Here is a 16,975-nt window from a genome sequence, read left to right as displayed (position 1 = left end):
AGCTATAAAAAAAAAAAAAAATGTTTATTTGGATCCACCAGTTCTTTCTCACCAGGTTTTTTGAGCTCTTCATCATTGAAACCAGTGGTCTCTTGCACATCAAAACTCAGGTCGAAATCCAGTTGATATGCAGGTAGCAACTTCTTGTCATCAACTATGATTAGCCTGCTCATATATATTTTTCAGAACATGAAGAATGAATATCATCCAGGAAACAATAGAGAATGAAAAGGAGCGACTGTGTCAACAAGACAACCAGGAAGTTACAAACAAGAACAGAATTCAAGGTCATAGCACTGGCATGTTCAAAACTCAAAGAATACATTTGCAATCTGTATTGGAGAATAGAACAAGATCTCAGAAGATTTGCCTGGTTGCTAGAATTAATTCCGGTGAGTATGCAATCTCTGTCTTGCAGGTATTCAACCCTGAAACTGAAAATTTTAAATCTAACCATATTACTAAATGATATGATACAATACAGATAGAAAAATCATAACAAAGAAATCTTACATACCTGAAATAACTCCATGGATATTTGTGGTGATTGCAAATAAAAGGAAATAACTTCAAGATAATGCATCTCAATAATGTGATATCTTCGAGGCAAGTTTAAAAAAATCAACTTCTATTAATTGAACTCTTAACATTGTTTTTACATTTATATTGAGTTTATTTTACATAAGCTGAAGCCGGGACCATCCAGGTCTTACAAGGCTCTAAGCAACAATATTACAACAAAAGAGATCCAGCTGTGGAAGAGGTTTAACTCACGTTCAACCAATCACAACAGGACAAATGACAAATATGAAAAAGTCAGCCACCAAACTCCACTTACATCTGTGAACCATAGTTCACATATTGTGGGGTTACAGATCTAATTAGAATCTCAGAACTCTACTAATTCCAGATGAATATGTGTGCCACTTATCTTGTAATTCCAGAACCAACTGCCGCTATCAATCATTTTCTCTTCAATAGGATTTAAGTCAACTGCCAAACCTGAGTGTCCACAAATACCATGAATAAGTAAACCGATTAAAAGTTTTCACAAACAACTTCTGCATAAAGGATGTATAGACTCACAATAAGAAAATGAAAGGCAATGAGAGTGTGATGATGGAGATGGCGTTCAAAGATATTGCAACTAAACACCACAAGAATCACCAAATGTGGCACTATGAAAACCACACTGGTAAATAAGGATTCTTGCAGTTCACCCTAGTGAAAATAAATAAATAAAATGATTATTTTCGAAACAGAAAAAGTAAGATTTTAAAAAATCGCCCACCAAAAATTGCAAAAATCCTTTCCAATAGCAAGTCAAAATATTAAGAAATAACTTAAACACTATGATGGTAGTGGATGGAAAAGTTAATATGGCACTTCCAAACTCCAAGAGAACAGCAGATGAAGGAACCTGTTCAAGTAGCAACTGCAACCAGGTTTCATTATAAGTATATGCCTTGGGTTTTATAGAGCTTACAACTGATGAGTGGCATCAATGTAAGGTCAAGAATACTGGCTTCTACACTACATGACTAAAAAGCCAGATGACTAAAAAGCCAGATAAAGAGGGAAAATTATCATTTACACAATCATGTGCTGGTGTTCACATGCTCCATAGAATGAGTTGTCACAGGCAAAAGCAAACTGCATGCCCATATCAGTTACACTTGCACATTTCAAGACTTGAGTCAACAGATAAATGATCAATCATGCTCCAGATATTAAGTTAAATTTACTTAAGAAACCTGGATTTTTTGATGAAATCTTCATCTTGTAGCCATTTGGAACTTCAAATACATGATTTCTCTGCATCAGTAAAAAAGCAACAAAAGGAGCTTTTACTATTTTATATCATAAGATATACGCATAAACAGCTGATGAAAAATCAGGGAAAAAGGTGCACATCAGGCAACAATTACCCTTCGTCGACCATATTTCATTGTGCAAAATTATTAGGTCCCCATTGAATATTGTAAATTTGCAATGTGCTGTTTTATATAGGCATTTCTAAATCAACTGCTTTTGGGCTGTATAAAAATATGCAACTGATTGGACTAACTATACCATTTACTGACCTATAGAAATATTAAATGTAGGAAATATTGCCATGCGTCCTAATCCCTAGCATGTTATAATTCATTACACTCCATGAGTTGCAGTTATCTTCCATTATTATTATTATTATTATTATAATATATATATATATCATGCATATCTATACTGTTCTCATGTCAATCTAACCTGTAGGAGAACATCAGTTGCTTCAAATTCAGCATTTCCATGGAGTATGATCTTTAATGCCTCAAACCGTTGCACATCATGCTTCCAATATATATTGTCACCAGAATTCCAGTTAATTCCTTTGTTCTGTACTTTGACGTTTTGTAACTTACATCTTCCACACCTACACAGTTGAACTCATTCGTGATAAATCAAATTTAATTTCCTTTGTTCAGAAAATTATTTTTGAAATTACGGGAACAGCATATTACCTGTGCCCATACTGTAGCATGGGCTCACCATTTTCATCAATCCTAGTTGAGCCCATAACATTTTCAGCAATAACAATCATGCTTCCATCCAGCTGAAATAGAGGAACCAGATCAGTAAAGAGTGGAATTTTGCATGTCTTAGTTTATTATCTACTTGATATTGTTACCTGAACATTCCTCCACAAGAACTCTGCAACCTCGACTTGTAACTCAGAACCCATGGAAATGGAACCTCCATAAAACTGGGGCAATTCAGACATGGAAAAATAGTTTCAATTTGTTGCTTGACTGTTGCATCCTTCACTTATTGAATCATTAACTAAAAACAGAAAACTGTGAGCTTACCTTTTGTCTGCTGACCTCCCAAAGAGGGCCCAAAGCAGGATGAAGAAGGACAAGAAACGGTGGTCCAGAGTCAGCATATCTGTCATTACCTTCAATCTGCAGATTATGATGCAACAGAACACCAGAACATTGCTTCAACAGAAAAGCCAACAAAAATGAGGCTTTGCAAACATAAACTAAGTAAATAAATATTACACAAACAAAGTTGAAAGCAAGATATTATCAGCAGTCATATCCACTTCAAAAAGGGAGAAATTTTGATATCAATCCTGGGGGAGATTTATGACGAAATACCTCAGGCATTTTTATATCACATTGAGAAAGAAGATCATAAGCATTCCGCATGATATCTAATAGTGAACCATCTGGGGTCTGCAAAAGAATTCAAATTTGAATATTTTAAATGGTAGAGCACAATCAATATGTCAGGCAGAATTAGCGTTTGAAATTCCAGAGGTCAAAGACCCATAGCACAAATAATCAGAGAAAGACTAACCTGGTGAAGAGACTTGTTTGCATGTTTTCTTTTCTTCTTAGCGGATGAGGTAACCCTTCTTCGTTCATTATATACAATAAAAGTATCCAGCACATCTGCTAATACAGTAGCCAACATAGTTTTCCATGAGCACAAACACACACACGGATGAGGGAAGCAATAAGTGACAAACTTTACACAGAACCTACCTTCTACACCTTTATAACACCGAGATGCATATGTATTGAAAAAATTATCTGCAATATTTTGCATTGTGCATTCCAGCCTACCACCAGAAACACTAGCACAAGTAAAAAATAGTTAGAACATTGCATCATGATTAGGTATCCTGATATAGCAGTATGATTATTGAAAAATAAAGAAAAGATTTCAGAGAGATCTTGTTACAAGCTGTAACTATTCACTTTCTTATATATCATTTACTGAAACATTATAAACTAACAAGTTTATCCTTGCTAATAGACAATCAATACAAACAATTGAGGCAGAGAAGACCAACTGAATAAAAAAATAACTATGCCAACAACTTGATTACAAAAAGCAGCAAACATTCACCTTTAAATTATAGAAACTTATTGATTTGGCCTCAAGATCATCAAAACCTGACCTAGATTTTAGACTCTTATGATTTCCAATCTTTGTACAAGGCATTTTAATCCAGCTCCCCTTGAACATTGGTCAGTGGAATCTCAATGAAATCATAACTGAAAAAGTAGAATTGAGCATTTAATCCTTCAAATTCAGTAAGCAATACTATATACTGTTTTAATTTATAAATCACTTGTGTCTTCTTTTCTTCTATTGTTTGTTTAGCAAGTTCTCCAGTTTATTTTTTGTTAATTTCCTTTATATTGTGAGAATAAAAAAATTATTTCAATTAGTATTCTTTTGATTGACTATATGCCTTTTGTCGCTTCAATGATAAAACAAATTACATCAGATCTTATCTATTTGTAAATTTCTACAAGCTTTGTGTTTGTACTTGATCCACCCCCCCCCCCCCCCCCCCCCCCAACATAATGCTTTGGGGCAGCACAAAAGGAGGGGGCACCAATTTATAAATTTGTGCATATTTTTTCCATTGTTTTATTCATTTTGCATAATCATATGGGCTTCATTGATTGCCACCTGACCTACAGATAGAAAATTTTAACATGGCTAAAAGAATGTATGTTCCAACTATAGTATTAATTTTTACTTGTCTTTTCAAGATTTTGGACACCTATCCAGTGTTGTATATACTCTTATTACTCTCTCTCCTCTCCACAGAATCTTGCAACTCTAAATTCAAACCTAAGCACCACTATCTATCAGATCTTGGGTTCCAATGTTGAAATCTTCTGTGAACTATCAGAATAAAGTAAGATTATATCACAAATGGAACTACAGATACCAAAGGAAGGTACAAGCAACTTGCTGGCAGTAATTAGAATTGAAATAGGTGGTGGCTAGTTATACATATTAAGTCAATTTCAAACTTTTGATTAAATTTAGACTTACATTCAGAATCTGGTAATTAGGTCAAATTATAGAAAGATATTTGATCACTTCATTTAAATTACAAATAATTGTCACAAGACCACCAGGCGCCAACCCCTGCCCTGCCTCTTTCCAAACAAATACAGCAACATATGAATATGTATATTTTATGATTGACAACAAAATAAGCTTCCAGAAAAGAGAATAGTAGGAAAGATATAAATGGTTAACAAACGTCACCGGTTTGGTTTCTATCTGTTTGTGCATAAGAGGTCAATGTCAGAATTCATGAATCTGGAGACACCACCAATGATTAACTTTATATCACAATCTTACTGTATCATTGAACTGCCCATCAGTGTCTTACTCCGTCTTGGATCTAGGCAGGTTCTCATTAAAGTCATAGAGATAGATAAGATATCATGCACAGATTATCACAGGAGGATATTCACCATGCAGACATTGAAGTAAACTGAGAAAGCTTAGACACCTGCCCCAGATGTTCAGTTCATCTATTTTAAAAGTTGTCCAACTCTTGAGTCTTGACATAGGTTTAACTGCAAGAATTTGCATCTTTTGCAGAATATATAACACCTATTTAACATATGTGCAAACTGAGGTTTCTTTCTGTCATTTATTGAACTTAAGATATCTGGCAAGATGCACCTCATGCAGATTTAAGCAATGATGATTAGGAATGAAAAGATAGTTAAATATACATAAAAAGTAAAAATACTACAGCATCAAAAGTTCTAAAAGGAAGTACACACCTATGTTGGAATCCAAAATAGTCTTCATATACAATCGGCTTTTTTATATTTAGCACCATTCCTGGTAAACTCTTTTCATCATTACTTGATCCAACCAGCTCTGCAGAAGGTAAATCCACATAGAGAATATTTGTATTGGCTGGAAACCCTGCCTGCAAACTTAAACACAATGAACAAGGTTGATGCGGGAGTATTTCCTAAATCATAAGCCAAAAGTATGTTTAAAAAGAAAAAGAACATGATGGAAGAATTGAGTGAGTAAATTAGTTTATAGAAGGGAGACATTATAGCCAGAATAGGCTTAACATTTTAGAGAAAAGATATACGACATAAGCATCCATGATCCAAGAAGAAAAACTAGAGAGAGAGAGAGAGAGATCGATCTCAATTTCACAAACCACAATCAAATAAAAATGCATCTCAATTTCAGATGCAGTGAAAATCTCTCAACAAGTACACGAAAAATTATATTGGTTTCCTACAAGAGTTGTCTATGTGTACTCCTCTCCTCCTAATGTGAGCTTATAGGCAAAAAGTATTACAAACTCAAATTGCTTCTCCAGCAAACTATCTACATCACCACAGAACTTGGCCCCTCATCAGCTTAGCACCCAAAAGAAGTCAATGTAAACTGCTAAAGGCTTGTTCTTACACCAGCCACAGTGCCACTCCACAAATACAAATTCTGGCACCAGGATACCAACAATTCCAAGTAAAAAATATGAGCATTAAAACCTCCAACTTTATGCACATTCCAGAACTTGAAAGACTAGCTTATGTTATGTGTTTGTTTCAAAACTCAGAGAAGCAGACGTGTTATGTATCAGATGGTAATACTACAGGTCTTCCCCTATTTAGACATCAAGATGCAGTGCATGCACAATACCTATGCAGTTCACTAGCTCATATAATGAGATCTTTAAGCACACTAGGCCTTTAGGCATGCATATAAAATGAAGTTCATGAAACAAAATACTGCTTCATCTAGATAGTTTTATGATCTTTGTGGTAATCTATCATTATTAAATATTCTGCCATACCATGATCCCTAATATTTCAAATTTTCCAATTCAATATTAACCGGTGCCTGTGACTGTACCATGCAATATAGCAGATTTTATGATTAGTAACCCATAACAAGCATTTCTCAGGCACTCTGAGGGGTAGCTCAGTTGGTCCGACCTTGGGTTTGCTCCCCAATGATCACTAGTTCGAGTCCCCTCAGGGCTACTGGAAGTTTACCCGGTCGTTAACTTCAGGGTCCCGTGGGATTAGTCGAGGTGCGCGTAAGCTGGCCCGGACATCCACAGTTATAAAAAAAAAAAAAAAAAAACAAGCATTTCTCAGGCAGGTTACACTGCTGGAATTCACAGAGTGACATTCAACAACTCCATAGTTGTTGCCAATCATCTAATAGAACATATGTAAATTTTAAAAATAAATACATAAACAAACTGCATAAGTTAGAACGTCAGTATGACAAACTGTGAGAGTGAGCATATGCATCAAGTTGTAAATTTTGAGAATGAAAGATGTCAAACCACATCAAATTATAACATGGACCTAAAACTGACCAACAAATAATTAAAATACCTATTAGAAGAAAGCAGTCCATCTGTGATTCCAAATTTATCAAACTCGGTGTACTCAATGCATGACAACCCATATTCCCATTTCCCGTCAAGATTCTTCTCAATTAGAACATTGATCCCCTCTGTTGCTCCCAAGTTCCGCTTACAGGATGCAAACCCCATTTTCTGTTTCAGGTATAATTAGTGATGAGAACAAGATGAAGAAAAAGAAAAAGTATAGGTCAATATCAACCATTCAAATAGTCAGTGATGCCCTTCTGCAAGTAAGCAATGAACTCCTAATCAGAACAAAGAGGACATTCTCTAAATTGCCAATTTACATATTCCATCCTTTTCAAGAATTTGCATCTTTTGAAAGGACTACATTCCGGTGTAAAAAAATTAAAGATGTCTCTTTTTAACCATTTGAAATTCTCTTATGAGCTTCCACTCTACTTACCATGTACAAGCACATGTATCCATTTCAGACACAACAATGAAATGTCCAACACTTAGCTGAACCAACCTTAAATTCATATGTAAAAGAATATTATAACGTAGGTAGCTTAGAAAAGAAAAATTGATTGCACAAGAAAAAATATAAGAACAGCAGTAATTCACACACGTACACATGAATCAAGATTTTATTTTATGCTTCTTTTCTTGGGGGGGTAGGTTACACATATATCTAGCTTTTATTTAGTTAATTCCAGAAAGAGAGAGTATAATTAAATTTCTCAGTGAAACCTACCTTCCCATGGCGTAATCCAATCCCTGCTAAAGCCAAGAGGGTTAAGTCTGTAGCAGCCACAACATTACTGCAAGGTAACTGATGTCAATGTAATACCCAAAAATTTGGCATGCATATTCAATCAAATCTCACAATGAAAGAAGGTTAAAGTACTTAAGTCATATGTTAGTAAATGCTAACCTGACTTGTCGAACAGTTGCTCCCTTTCTTCCATGATCGTAAAACCACTGGAAGATGCCTTTGTCATAAGCAAGTTTCCATATTACACCATGACCACCAGGCTTGCATACAGGTGTGAATGGTTTGGTTACAAGCCATTCACCATCTTCTGCACTAACAGCTGGAACAAGAGGCTGGAAATTCACAAATTAAATCAATGAATTCACAGCTATATTCATATAATCCCAAGAAAATAAATAAATGAAATATAAAAAATTCATTTGTCACAAAGGAGCAAAAGTTTCATTCTCATGGTTTCATATAAAACCTGTTCAAAAAGTTGGAAACTTGATTGACCTCTTCCGAACCATTGATGTCTTTCACAAAGAGAAGTGATATGTTCGTGGTTGTTCTTTGCCGCACTTGTCATAATTGCAACAGGAGTGATGCATTGTTTTCCATAGATCTTGAAGTAAAGGAACTCCCTAGCCTTGCAGTTGCAAAAAATTAGATAAATATCATTTGATATGCATATGCATAATTTCATGATTTAACTAATAGTTCCAGTACTAACTCGTTCTTCTTGTCAAACATCAAAGGCATAAACAAATATTCAAGCTTGACAAACAGAGATCCTATACCTGAAGATCTCTTATAAGACCTTCCAATAAGGTCCGTCCACAATAAGGAAGCATTGCAGCAGGAAGACATTCACCTGTGTCAGGATCGACCAAACCAAGCCTGTCTGCAGAGCCTCCCAAAGGATAAATTTCACCCAGTTCAGGCAAACCCTGGAAAACATGAAATAACATGATTCAGAATAATCACTCTCACATCCTTAAATTTGAAATTAACAATATACTTCAGACACTACCTCAACTCCCCAGAGAGCTGCTTGAGATGCATAAGCTGTATTTTTAGAAAGATCAAGTCCACAAGGAGAATGTAGCTCTAGAAGCTGGCATTGCATTGCTTCATTTATGTGTTGGATCCAATTTATATGTTTCTTGGATAATGATTGGGTAAGAAGCTCTAATACCACAATCTGATATCTGCAACCAACATTTTCTTTGAGCTACTATGAACATTTATTACATTGTCATCTTCATATGCTATCAGAAATTCGAAAAGCTAGACCTCTAATAATTGAAATAGTTTCAGAGTCTTCCAACAAATTCAATGAAAACAAAACAAGTTTGCACAACAAACCAGATAGGTCTTTAAATTTTAATGATGCTTAGGCTACTATTGGCACCACGCTTCAGTCCTTGTTCTCATGTCAAACCAGATGCTCTGAGACAAGAACTATAATGAATCCCCTACCATACAGTGAATTCTTACTTTCAGAACAATGTAAGGACCTAAACAATAGATGGAATAGAAGTGATAATAATAGAATGATATAGTGTAATAAATTACTGGACAATGATTACAATAGCACAATTTTCACCATTTTTAAAATGCAACTAAAATGCTATGCAAGCATTTGTAATGTGCTCAGGCCCCTAAGTTTTGAGTTTCCAATTACATATAATCCCCGTCGTTCTTTCCTGTCAAGAGCAGTTTAGATAATCCAGGTCATTCTCCAATCAGCATTGGCAAAAAATTACAATAGGACAGATGGTCCACCAGCAAACCTAGGCAAGATAGGACAGTAAAACAGGTCTTGTGTGTTAAATTTTAGTTCATCCAAATTCCATCACTATGATTCCTTTCCATGACAATTCTGCCCATTCCTAGCAATGGAGTTCAAAATTTTTATGCAGTTCATTTTCCATTCCATTGGCGATGCTACACATTCATCAAGACTCAAGACAGAGTATATAGAACCACCAAATTGTCAACAAAACACCAATTCGATGTTCTTATTATGCTTCTATAGTTAGTGAATTACTTTTGAAGAGTGCAACAACTATTCCAAGACTCAAAACAATAATTCAATTAAAAAATTAATTTAAATTTAAAAATAACAGCTCACCCAATGATTCCTCCAATGCAGTCATAGAACTGTTCAATCTCTCTTAAAGTCTTCAGCAGCTTTTTCAATGCTCCAATCTCTTCATCAGCCACACCATTCTTCTTCCCCAAGCCCTCAGCACCACTCACTTCCCATTTCTCAATCATCTCCACCAAGCCATAAAACACACTCCTCAACGCGCTCCTCTCCGACTCAAACTCCCCCTCCAGCAACCCCAAACCCGAACTCAGCACATGCTCTTGCCCCGCTGCAACCAAACACTTGACCAAAAACAACTCATACGAATCACAACTCACACTCCCCAAAACCCTAGAAACCCCGCTCTTCCCCGAACAGAAGAACCGCTTCACCCTCGAATCCCCGTCCACCACCGCAAGCTTCTCCTCCACGCTCTTCGCATTCCCAATCGCCGATCGCAGACTCTGAAGCCTCGCAATCTCCCCCTCGAAATCAAACTCTCCCTCCTGCGACTCATACTCCACCGGTGCCGTCGACACACGTGGCGACCGACAACACAAAGCCGCCGACGAAGACGAAACCGACGAGAGTGAGAGTGAGAGTGAGAAGAGAGGCCTACTGAAAGAGAGAGAAACAGAAGAGGTAGGATTGAAAGAAAAGAGACGATGGTGGCCGTGGTATCTGAAAATAGAAGTTTCAGTTGTGCGCGCCATCTCTCAATCAAGAGAGAGAGAGAGATGGGAGGTGAGGGGAGATGTTGAAGTGGGAAAAAATGAAAGAGGGAAGTATAAAATGGGATAAATGCAGATGCGGGAGCATATTCCGATGTGGGATGCGTTTGAAATGTTATGTGTCTTGATGTGATGAGTTGGTTTGGTCCTGTGGTGGTGTGTTCCAGAATCGAAGCCTCATCCCCTGCTTTCAATTTGGATTGGTTGTTCGACTGTTCTGGGTTTTGAGTCAAATAACCGTTTTTGTTACTCCTCGAGTTCCTAACCATTTTTTTAACGTGGAATGAGAGGTTGGGCTTTGGGCTTGGGCTTCAGCCTGGCCTATCTAGCCTATTTTTTGGGGTGATAACTTTTTCCTTAGAGTGCTTTGTATTGATTCTAGGCATATTAATTAAAAAATAATGTTTTTATAAAAAAAATATTTAAAAAAGTAAAAAAAAAACACTTTTAAAAATCTAAAAAATCATTTATAATATTTTCTAAAAAAACACTTATAATATTACAAAATGATTATGATTCAGCTTTCAATCCAATTTATAAGTATTTTGCTTTGCAATATTTTTTCATCAAAAAATTTCTTTTTAAAAAAAACATAAATCCTTTTTTTTGTTTTTTACTACCAATTGGTATTCGGTAATATTTTTAAAAATAGTTTTCAAATCAATTTTGAAGAAAAATTCTTCAAAATCAATTTTTGAAAACACTTTTTATAAATATTTTCTAAATTATATAGGAACTCAATTATAAAACTATCTTATTCTATGTAGTTTAAAACAAGACAAAAATAAGTGAAATTCAGTATCAAGTTTTATAATTGAACTTTCTTTCTATCAAGTTTATTATATTCGTGCTTAGGTTTTGAAACCATTATTCCATTTTCTAATTTTGAAGGACTGTGGGGACCATCTTCAATGACATCCCATAAATCAAGATTAATAAATTGGAGAAACTAAGTCATTTTAGCTTTCCAATAGGGATAATCGGTTCTCATGAAAAGTAGAGGTCAGGTGATTGAAAAACTTTCAATGTGAGATGAGCTTGATGGATTAGTTATTACTTCTTAGACAGTTAAGTCTTAAATAAGAAGTCTTACTCTGATACCAATTATTAGGACTTCAGGCGCTACCAACTTTCTTAAAAGCAATTGCTGTTAGGAAATACGCATACCATAATCTTATAGTACATTCACCCAAGCGTCTACGACGAACACAAGGGGAGTTGATGGACGTGGCCAACCATCCGATTTGCCAACATTTATGTTAGTCTAAAGAACACAAATGAGAACGGTTTAATTCTACCAACTTAATTTAATAATTCAAAAAAAAAAAAAGCTAATTTTAAAAATATTCTTCAAATAAACCCTAATTTTCTCCTTATAACTAAAATTTCCAAATAGATAACTCATCTATATACAAAATTCGTAAGTTGTGGGTTATTAGATTAAAATTTTCATTAAAAAGAAAAAACCTCATGGAAACATCGAAAGGACTCATTTGCCCTTTAAAAAAGTTGAAAAACCATAGAAGCCCTTTTCTAGCTTTTCCCTACAAGTGGAAGGAATCCTCTCATTGGAAAGCTTCTCATAGATTTTATTCCCCAACTTATCATCTGTACTTTTGTTCAATGAACGGGAGTTGATAAGTATTTTCGAAAATAGTTTTTGAAATTTGTTATTTAATGTTTTGTACTATGAAAATCTGTTTTTAATATTTTTAAATATATTTAAAAAAATAATTTTGATATCTTATATTTTATTTTTAATCATTCTACATGTATTTGTAAAAAAATAAATAAAAATATTCTAAAAAATAGAAAATAATTTTATGATTGTCAAACACGGTTTTTTTTGTTTTTGTTTTAAAAAACAAAAAACTGTCCTTAAAAACAATTATCCAATATACCCTTATAATGTGTTTACGTTTTTAAAACTTTACCAATTCCCTAATTTCTTTCTTTAAGAACTTTTGCTACATCATATGTGTTTTTTTAAAGCACTGCCAATCCAATCAGATTCTAAGACTCATAGCCCAATTTCAAGAGACATTGGATTCTCTTCCATCACATATATGATATATTCTAATTGTCAACTAGGGTTTATTGATCAGGCTGATAGTTAACCTGCTCAAGACAGTCCATGCTGAGTTGAGAATCAATTTGGAGCTCATGACACGTACAAATTTATGGGAAACACATTGTGATTGTTTTACTTGTTGCTATTGCAGATCTAGCAATTAAAATCCAAAACTTCTATGCAAGCATGTGAACTATACATAGAATTAAAGTTATGCAGCAAAGATGGCTAGCTAGCTAGCTAAAAATCTCATCACTACTTATGAGCTCCAATGCTGAAGCCTATTACTTTGTGAATTAGTAGGAGCCTTTTGCTTTGTGTTTGATATTTTATGTAGGCTTCAAACAAACACCTTGAAGGATGCTGTGGGATTGGGGGCTTCTGGGCTCAGATTTATATAGATATTTATTCAGGACTGAATGTATTTTCTCACCCTAAACAGCAGCTTACTCAATTCTCACAAATGCCCAGATGAAATATTGAATAAGAATTATAGCTTGATGACTAATTAATTGTCAGTAGATTTGGCACCATAGAAATCATAGATTAATTGCTTATATATTTTGATCTTCTTTCTTCTTCTTGGATTATGAACATTCAACCCTCTCTCTCTCTCTCTCTCTCTCTCTCTATATATATATATATATATATATATAATCACCAGTTAATACGATTTAATGACTTGATGACGGAAATATATTTGGAAAAATAAGTTAATAATATTGCAACTTAAAACTAAAAATAATTTTAAATAATAAGTTAAAATAATTAACTTTTTCTAAATCCTATATTAGTACCTTTTGCATATGTTTTTCCAAAGTTTCCATGGCTTTTTTCTTTTGTTATTTCTCATGATATTAATAAAGGTATATACTTCAATTCAATAATTTGGAAAAAGAAAATTAAATTGATTTTACTATTAATAACATACTTAAAAGTAAAAATTAAGTAATAAATTTTAAGACAACAATTTATTTAATATAATTTGACTTAAAATCATTTTAAATCAATAAAAATTAAGTATTAAGTTTTATCAAACAAAATTAATATATACTTGACACTTACTAATCTCGGAAGATTGAACTCCACATATGCATCTTCATGCCACTTAGAATGTGGAAAAAACAAACCAGGGAATGTGGTTTTCTCTCAAAACATTTTCCATCAAGAAAATTAAGCCAAATATAAAGTGAAAGAAGAAACAAATCCAGGATATAATGTATTAGGTAGAATTTGGTTTTTTTTTTTTTTTTTTTTTTTTTAATTTTTTACTAAGATCAAGCTTTCAGATTTTAGATTATTTATTGTTTTATTTTGTGGTGACTTATTATTTATTTCTTAAATTTTTTTATTAAATAAAAAAATTCAAATTATTTGATTTTTTCTTAATGTTAAAAGTAACATATTTATTTTTCTTTACTTTTTAATAATTAAAAGAAATAAAATATTTTAAAAAAAATTAATATTTAACACACGCTCTTAGACATAGTTTAGTTTTAAGTTTTATTTAAAATTAAATCAAACAAAAAGGAAAAAAAAAAAAACACATCATCTTACTCAACTACCTTACTCTAATTAGGGTTTATATTATACATAGAAAACAATGGTGAGGAAAAACACTTTAGAAAATTTGATTCATTTTTACAATTCTGCTGATAGAACCCTCATGCCATTATGTCATCTAATGAAATTCAAGAACCATGAAAAATCACAGATCATTTCTATTATTCATGAAACTTCAGAAAATTTTGAAAGGGGTGGATACTAAAAATAATGCATTCACTAATGTTTCTGCCAATAACTTGTCTTAAACCCTAAACAGACCGGAGATTTGATCTTTCAGTGATCCTTTTCTTCTTTCTCCATGTCTTTGAACAAGGATAAAGATTGTTAAAAACTGATCATCTGAATGGGGTTATCATAGTCAAATAGATAAAGCTGATGAGAATTTCGATATAACTTTTGTCCCTTTAGAATCTCCAGAATGATTAAGTGAAAACCCTTGTCGTTTGCAGTGACATGGTTTCAGAAATAACTTAATAAAACCATTTTTTTTTCTCTCTCCAAACAATGCCCAGTACCCAATGTGCATATACTTATATTTGTAGTATTTCTAGATATTCACCAATTGAAGCTTTACTATAACTATATCTCTTCCACAAATTATCCATAGAGAAACAACAAAAGAAGAAGAAGAAGAAGAAACACAGTGGCTATTACCTTGTGTCCCTGCTGCTACATGACATGACAATGAACTAATATTGCATAGCTTTTTTTGGGAACAAGTACCTCAAGATCTCACTTAGAATATGTTTGTCTCTATTCATAGAGTCAGATCTAGAGTACTTGCCCCTTCTGCATGCTTCCTACTACCATCTCCTTCCTTCACCCTGCTAAGCTTTGAGGGTGGAGGTGAAAATAAAGAAAGAGATAAACTGCTATCGATTTCAGTACTGTCCATTTTCTCCAAATGATGGTCGTGGCTTTTTGGTGCTGGTTTCAGAGAGAGATTCAAATCTAGGTCGAAGTTTGAGTCTGAACTTTTTCTTTTCAGCATGGTCTTTTGATTTTCTTGGGGTGGGGGAGGGTTGTTCAAACGATTCACTTGTTGTTTTCTGCTTTCAAGCACTTGGGGTTGGAGATAATTGGATTGGATTGAGCTTGGTCTGATTTGGGTTCTCCAGGATCCATGACTGTGAGAGTACAATTGGAATTCTTCTCTGGTGTGATGGGCATTATTCCAAGCAGCTTGTCCATTGAATGAAGAATTACCCAGATGGAACTCATAGTTGAGTACTGAACTGCCTTTGTTGCTTCTGAAAATCCTCTCAGAAACCGAACTGTAGCCGCCATTTTTGGATCTATCAGATGCATCTCCACCCCTGTAAGGGCTATAAGTCTGGTTTGCCATACTAGCTCTCCAAGAAGCCGAAGCACTGTCATATCTTGATTGAAGGAAACAGCAAGTCATGGGGTTGAATTCATCTGATAAAAGTCCAACTCAGCATCAAAATCAAGGGTGGGTTTATGGTACTAATATTTTTCATACCTAAAACCAGAAGTACCAGGCCTTCGGTTAAAGCTTTGGAGCATGGGGAGATGGCTAAGCTTGTAAATATGATGATCTCCACCTTCAATGAAAAGCCCTTGCTCCATCATAACTGTTACAGAAGCCAAAGATTATGAATTAAACATAGGCCTCGGACAGCCATCATCAATTAATAAACCCTAAATTTTTCCGATGATGATCATCACAAGGACTAATATATATGATTACCTTGATTGGGGTCGTCAATCTTTTTGCTCCTGTACATCTAACAAACCACAACCAAAAAACCGAAAAACTCGAATTTAGAACATCAATTGAACCTTTTTAAACAGGAGAACTAAGAAAGTTTTGTACACCAAATTTTACCTGCAGATGGCTCTTGACATGGGATATGCTAAGGCCTTTGATGTCCATCAATTGAAGAACCAACTTGGGTGTAGCTCCTGCAACCATAATAGAATTAATTCACATTATAATTAGAGAACTACACCTTCAATTCCCACAAGTGGGTCATTTGATAGCTTAAAAAAAGGGCCAGAATTCAAAGAACTCACTGTCTTGTCCTCCCAGTCTTTCAACAGCATGGAGAAAGCAAAGATGGAGATCAGGCGTCCACCGCAGCCTAGGCATCTTGGACCGAACATATCGCCTCACAGATCCAGAACCCGCCTTCCGTTCACTCTCCTCGACTGTGCTATTGCTCGAGCTCCCGCCATTCTTCGTCTTTTTATACTCGTCCAACTCCTCTTCCTCTCCCTCGTCTCCCTCCTGGTTAGAAAAACTTGTGGTCTTGGAGCCTTCACTACTACTGTCGCCAGCTCCCTTCATTTCTTTCATCTTTTCACGAACAATTCTGTGAGTGGCCAAGAAAAATATATAATTAGGGATTAGGGATTAGGGTCTAGCTTCTAGTTTTCTGAAAACTGAGATATCTTCATCCTTCTTACCTCAGGCCAAAGAAGAAGAAGAAGACGACGAGAGCAGTTGCAGGACAAGGTTCAACAGCATTTGGGAACTGAAACCCTAGCCCTTGACATGTGGAGAAAGACTTCTCTTTCTCTCTCCGTTTGTCTACCTCTTTTTTTATACTTGTGTGACTTGCATGCATCATGTGTA

The 16,975-nt window shown here is 34.7% G+C and overlaps 2 protein-coding genes across 6 annotated transcripts; both read right to left on the bottom strand.

Annotated features, from left to right (window-relative positions):
• Positions 1-611: 611 nt before the first annotated feature.
• On the bottom strand, positions 612-10,928 carry LOC117929087 (UTP--glucose-1-phosphate uridylyltransferase 3, chloroplastic). Of its 5 annotated transcripts, none has more exons than XM_034849293.1 (17): positions 10,051-10,927; positions 8,947-9,124; positions 8,714-8,863; positions 8,401-8,562; positions 8,094-8,266; positions 7,914-7,980; positions 7,185-7,348; positions 5,592-5,750; positions 3,531-3,622; positions 3,343-3,440; positions 3,141-3,218; positions 2,847-2,978; positions 2,669-2,743; positions 2,502-2,593; positions 2,251-2,413; positions 1,755-1,815; positions 612-1,002 (listed from the first exon to the last, which is right to left on the bottom strand). In XM_034849293.1, the coding sequence occupies exons 1-17, from the start codon at positions 10,719-10,721 to the stop codon at positions 890-892; spliced, it is 2,628 nt and encodes an 875-aa protein (XP_034705184.1). In that variant the 5' UTR covers positions 10,722-10,927; the 3' UTR covers positions 612-889. The 5 variants fall into 5 exon arrangements, with proteins under 5 accessions (XP_034705184.1, XP_034705186.1, XP_034705185.1 ...); XM_034849295.1 differs by having other exon boundaries at positions 2,847-2,942; positions 10,051-10,926; XM_034849294.1 differs by having other exon boundaries at positions 3,343-3,437; positions 10,051-10,926.
• Positions 10,929-14,897: 3,969 nt separating this feature from the next.
• LOC117928904 lies at positions 14,898-16,900 on the bottom strand. The gene is made up of 6 exons (XM_034849009.1): positions 16,807-16,900; positions 16,414-16,712; positions 16,226-16,302; positions 16,088-16,124; positions 15,860-15,971; positions 14,898-15,755 (listed from the first exon to the last, which is right to left on the bottom strand). The coding sequence occupies exons 2-6, from the start codon at positions 16,694-16,696 to the stop codon at positions 15,134-15,136; spliced, it is 1,131 nt and encodes a 376-aa protein (XP_034704900.1). The 5' UTR covers positions 16,697-16,712; positions 16,807-16,900; the 3' UTR covers positions 14,898-15,133.
• Positions 16,901-16,975: the final 75 nt, after the last annotated feature.

This window comes from Vitis riparia, chromosome 13 (genome assembly GCF_004353265.1).
Source record: "Vitis riparia cultivar Riparia Gloire de Montpellier isolate 1030 chromosome 13, EGFV_Vit.rip_1.0, whole genome shotgun sequence".
In the NCBI taxonomy this organism is placed as follows: domain Eukaryota; kingdom Viridiplantae; phylum Streptophyta; class Magnoliopsida; order Vitales; family Vitaceae; genus Vitis; species Vitis riparia.
This window is presented reverse-complemented; position numbering and strand designations above follow the sequence as displayed.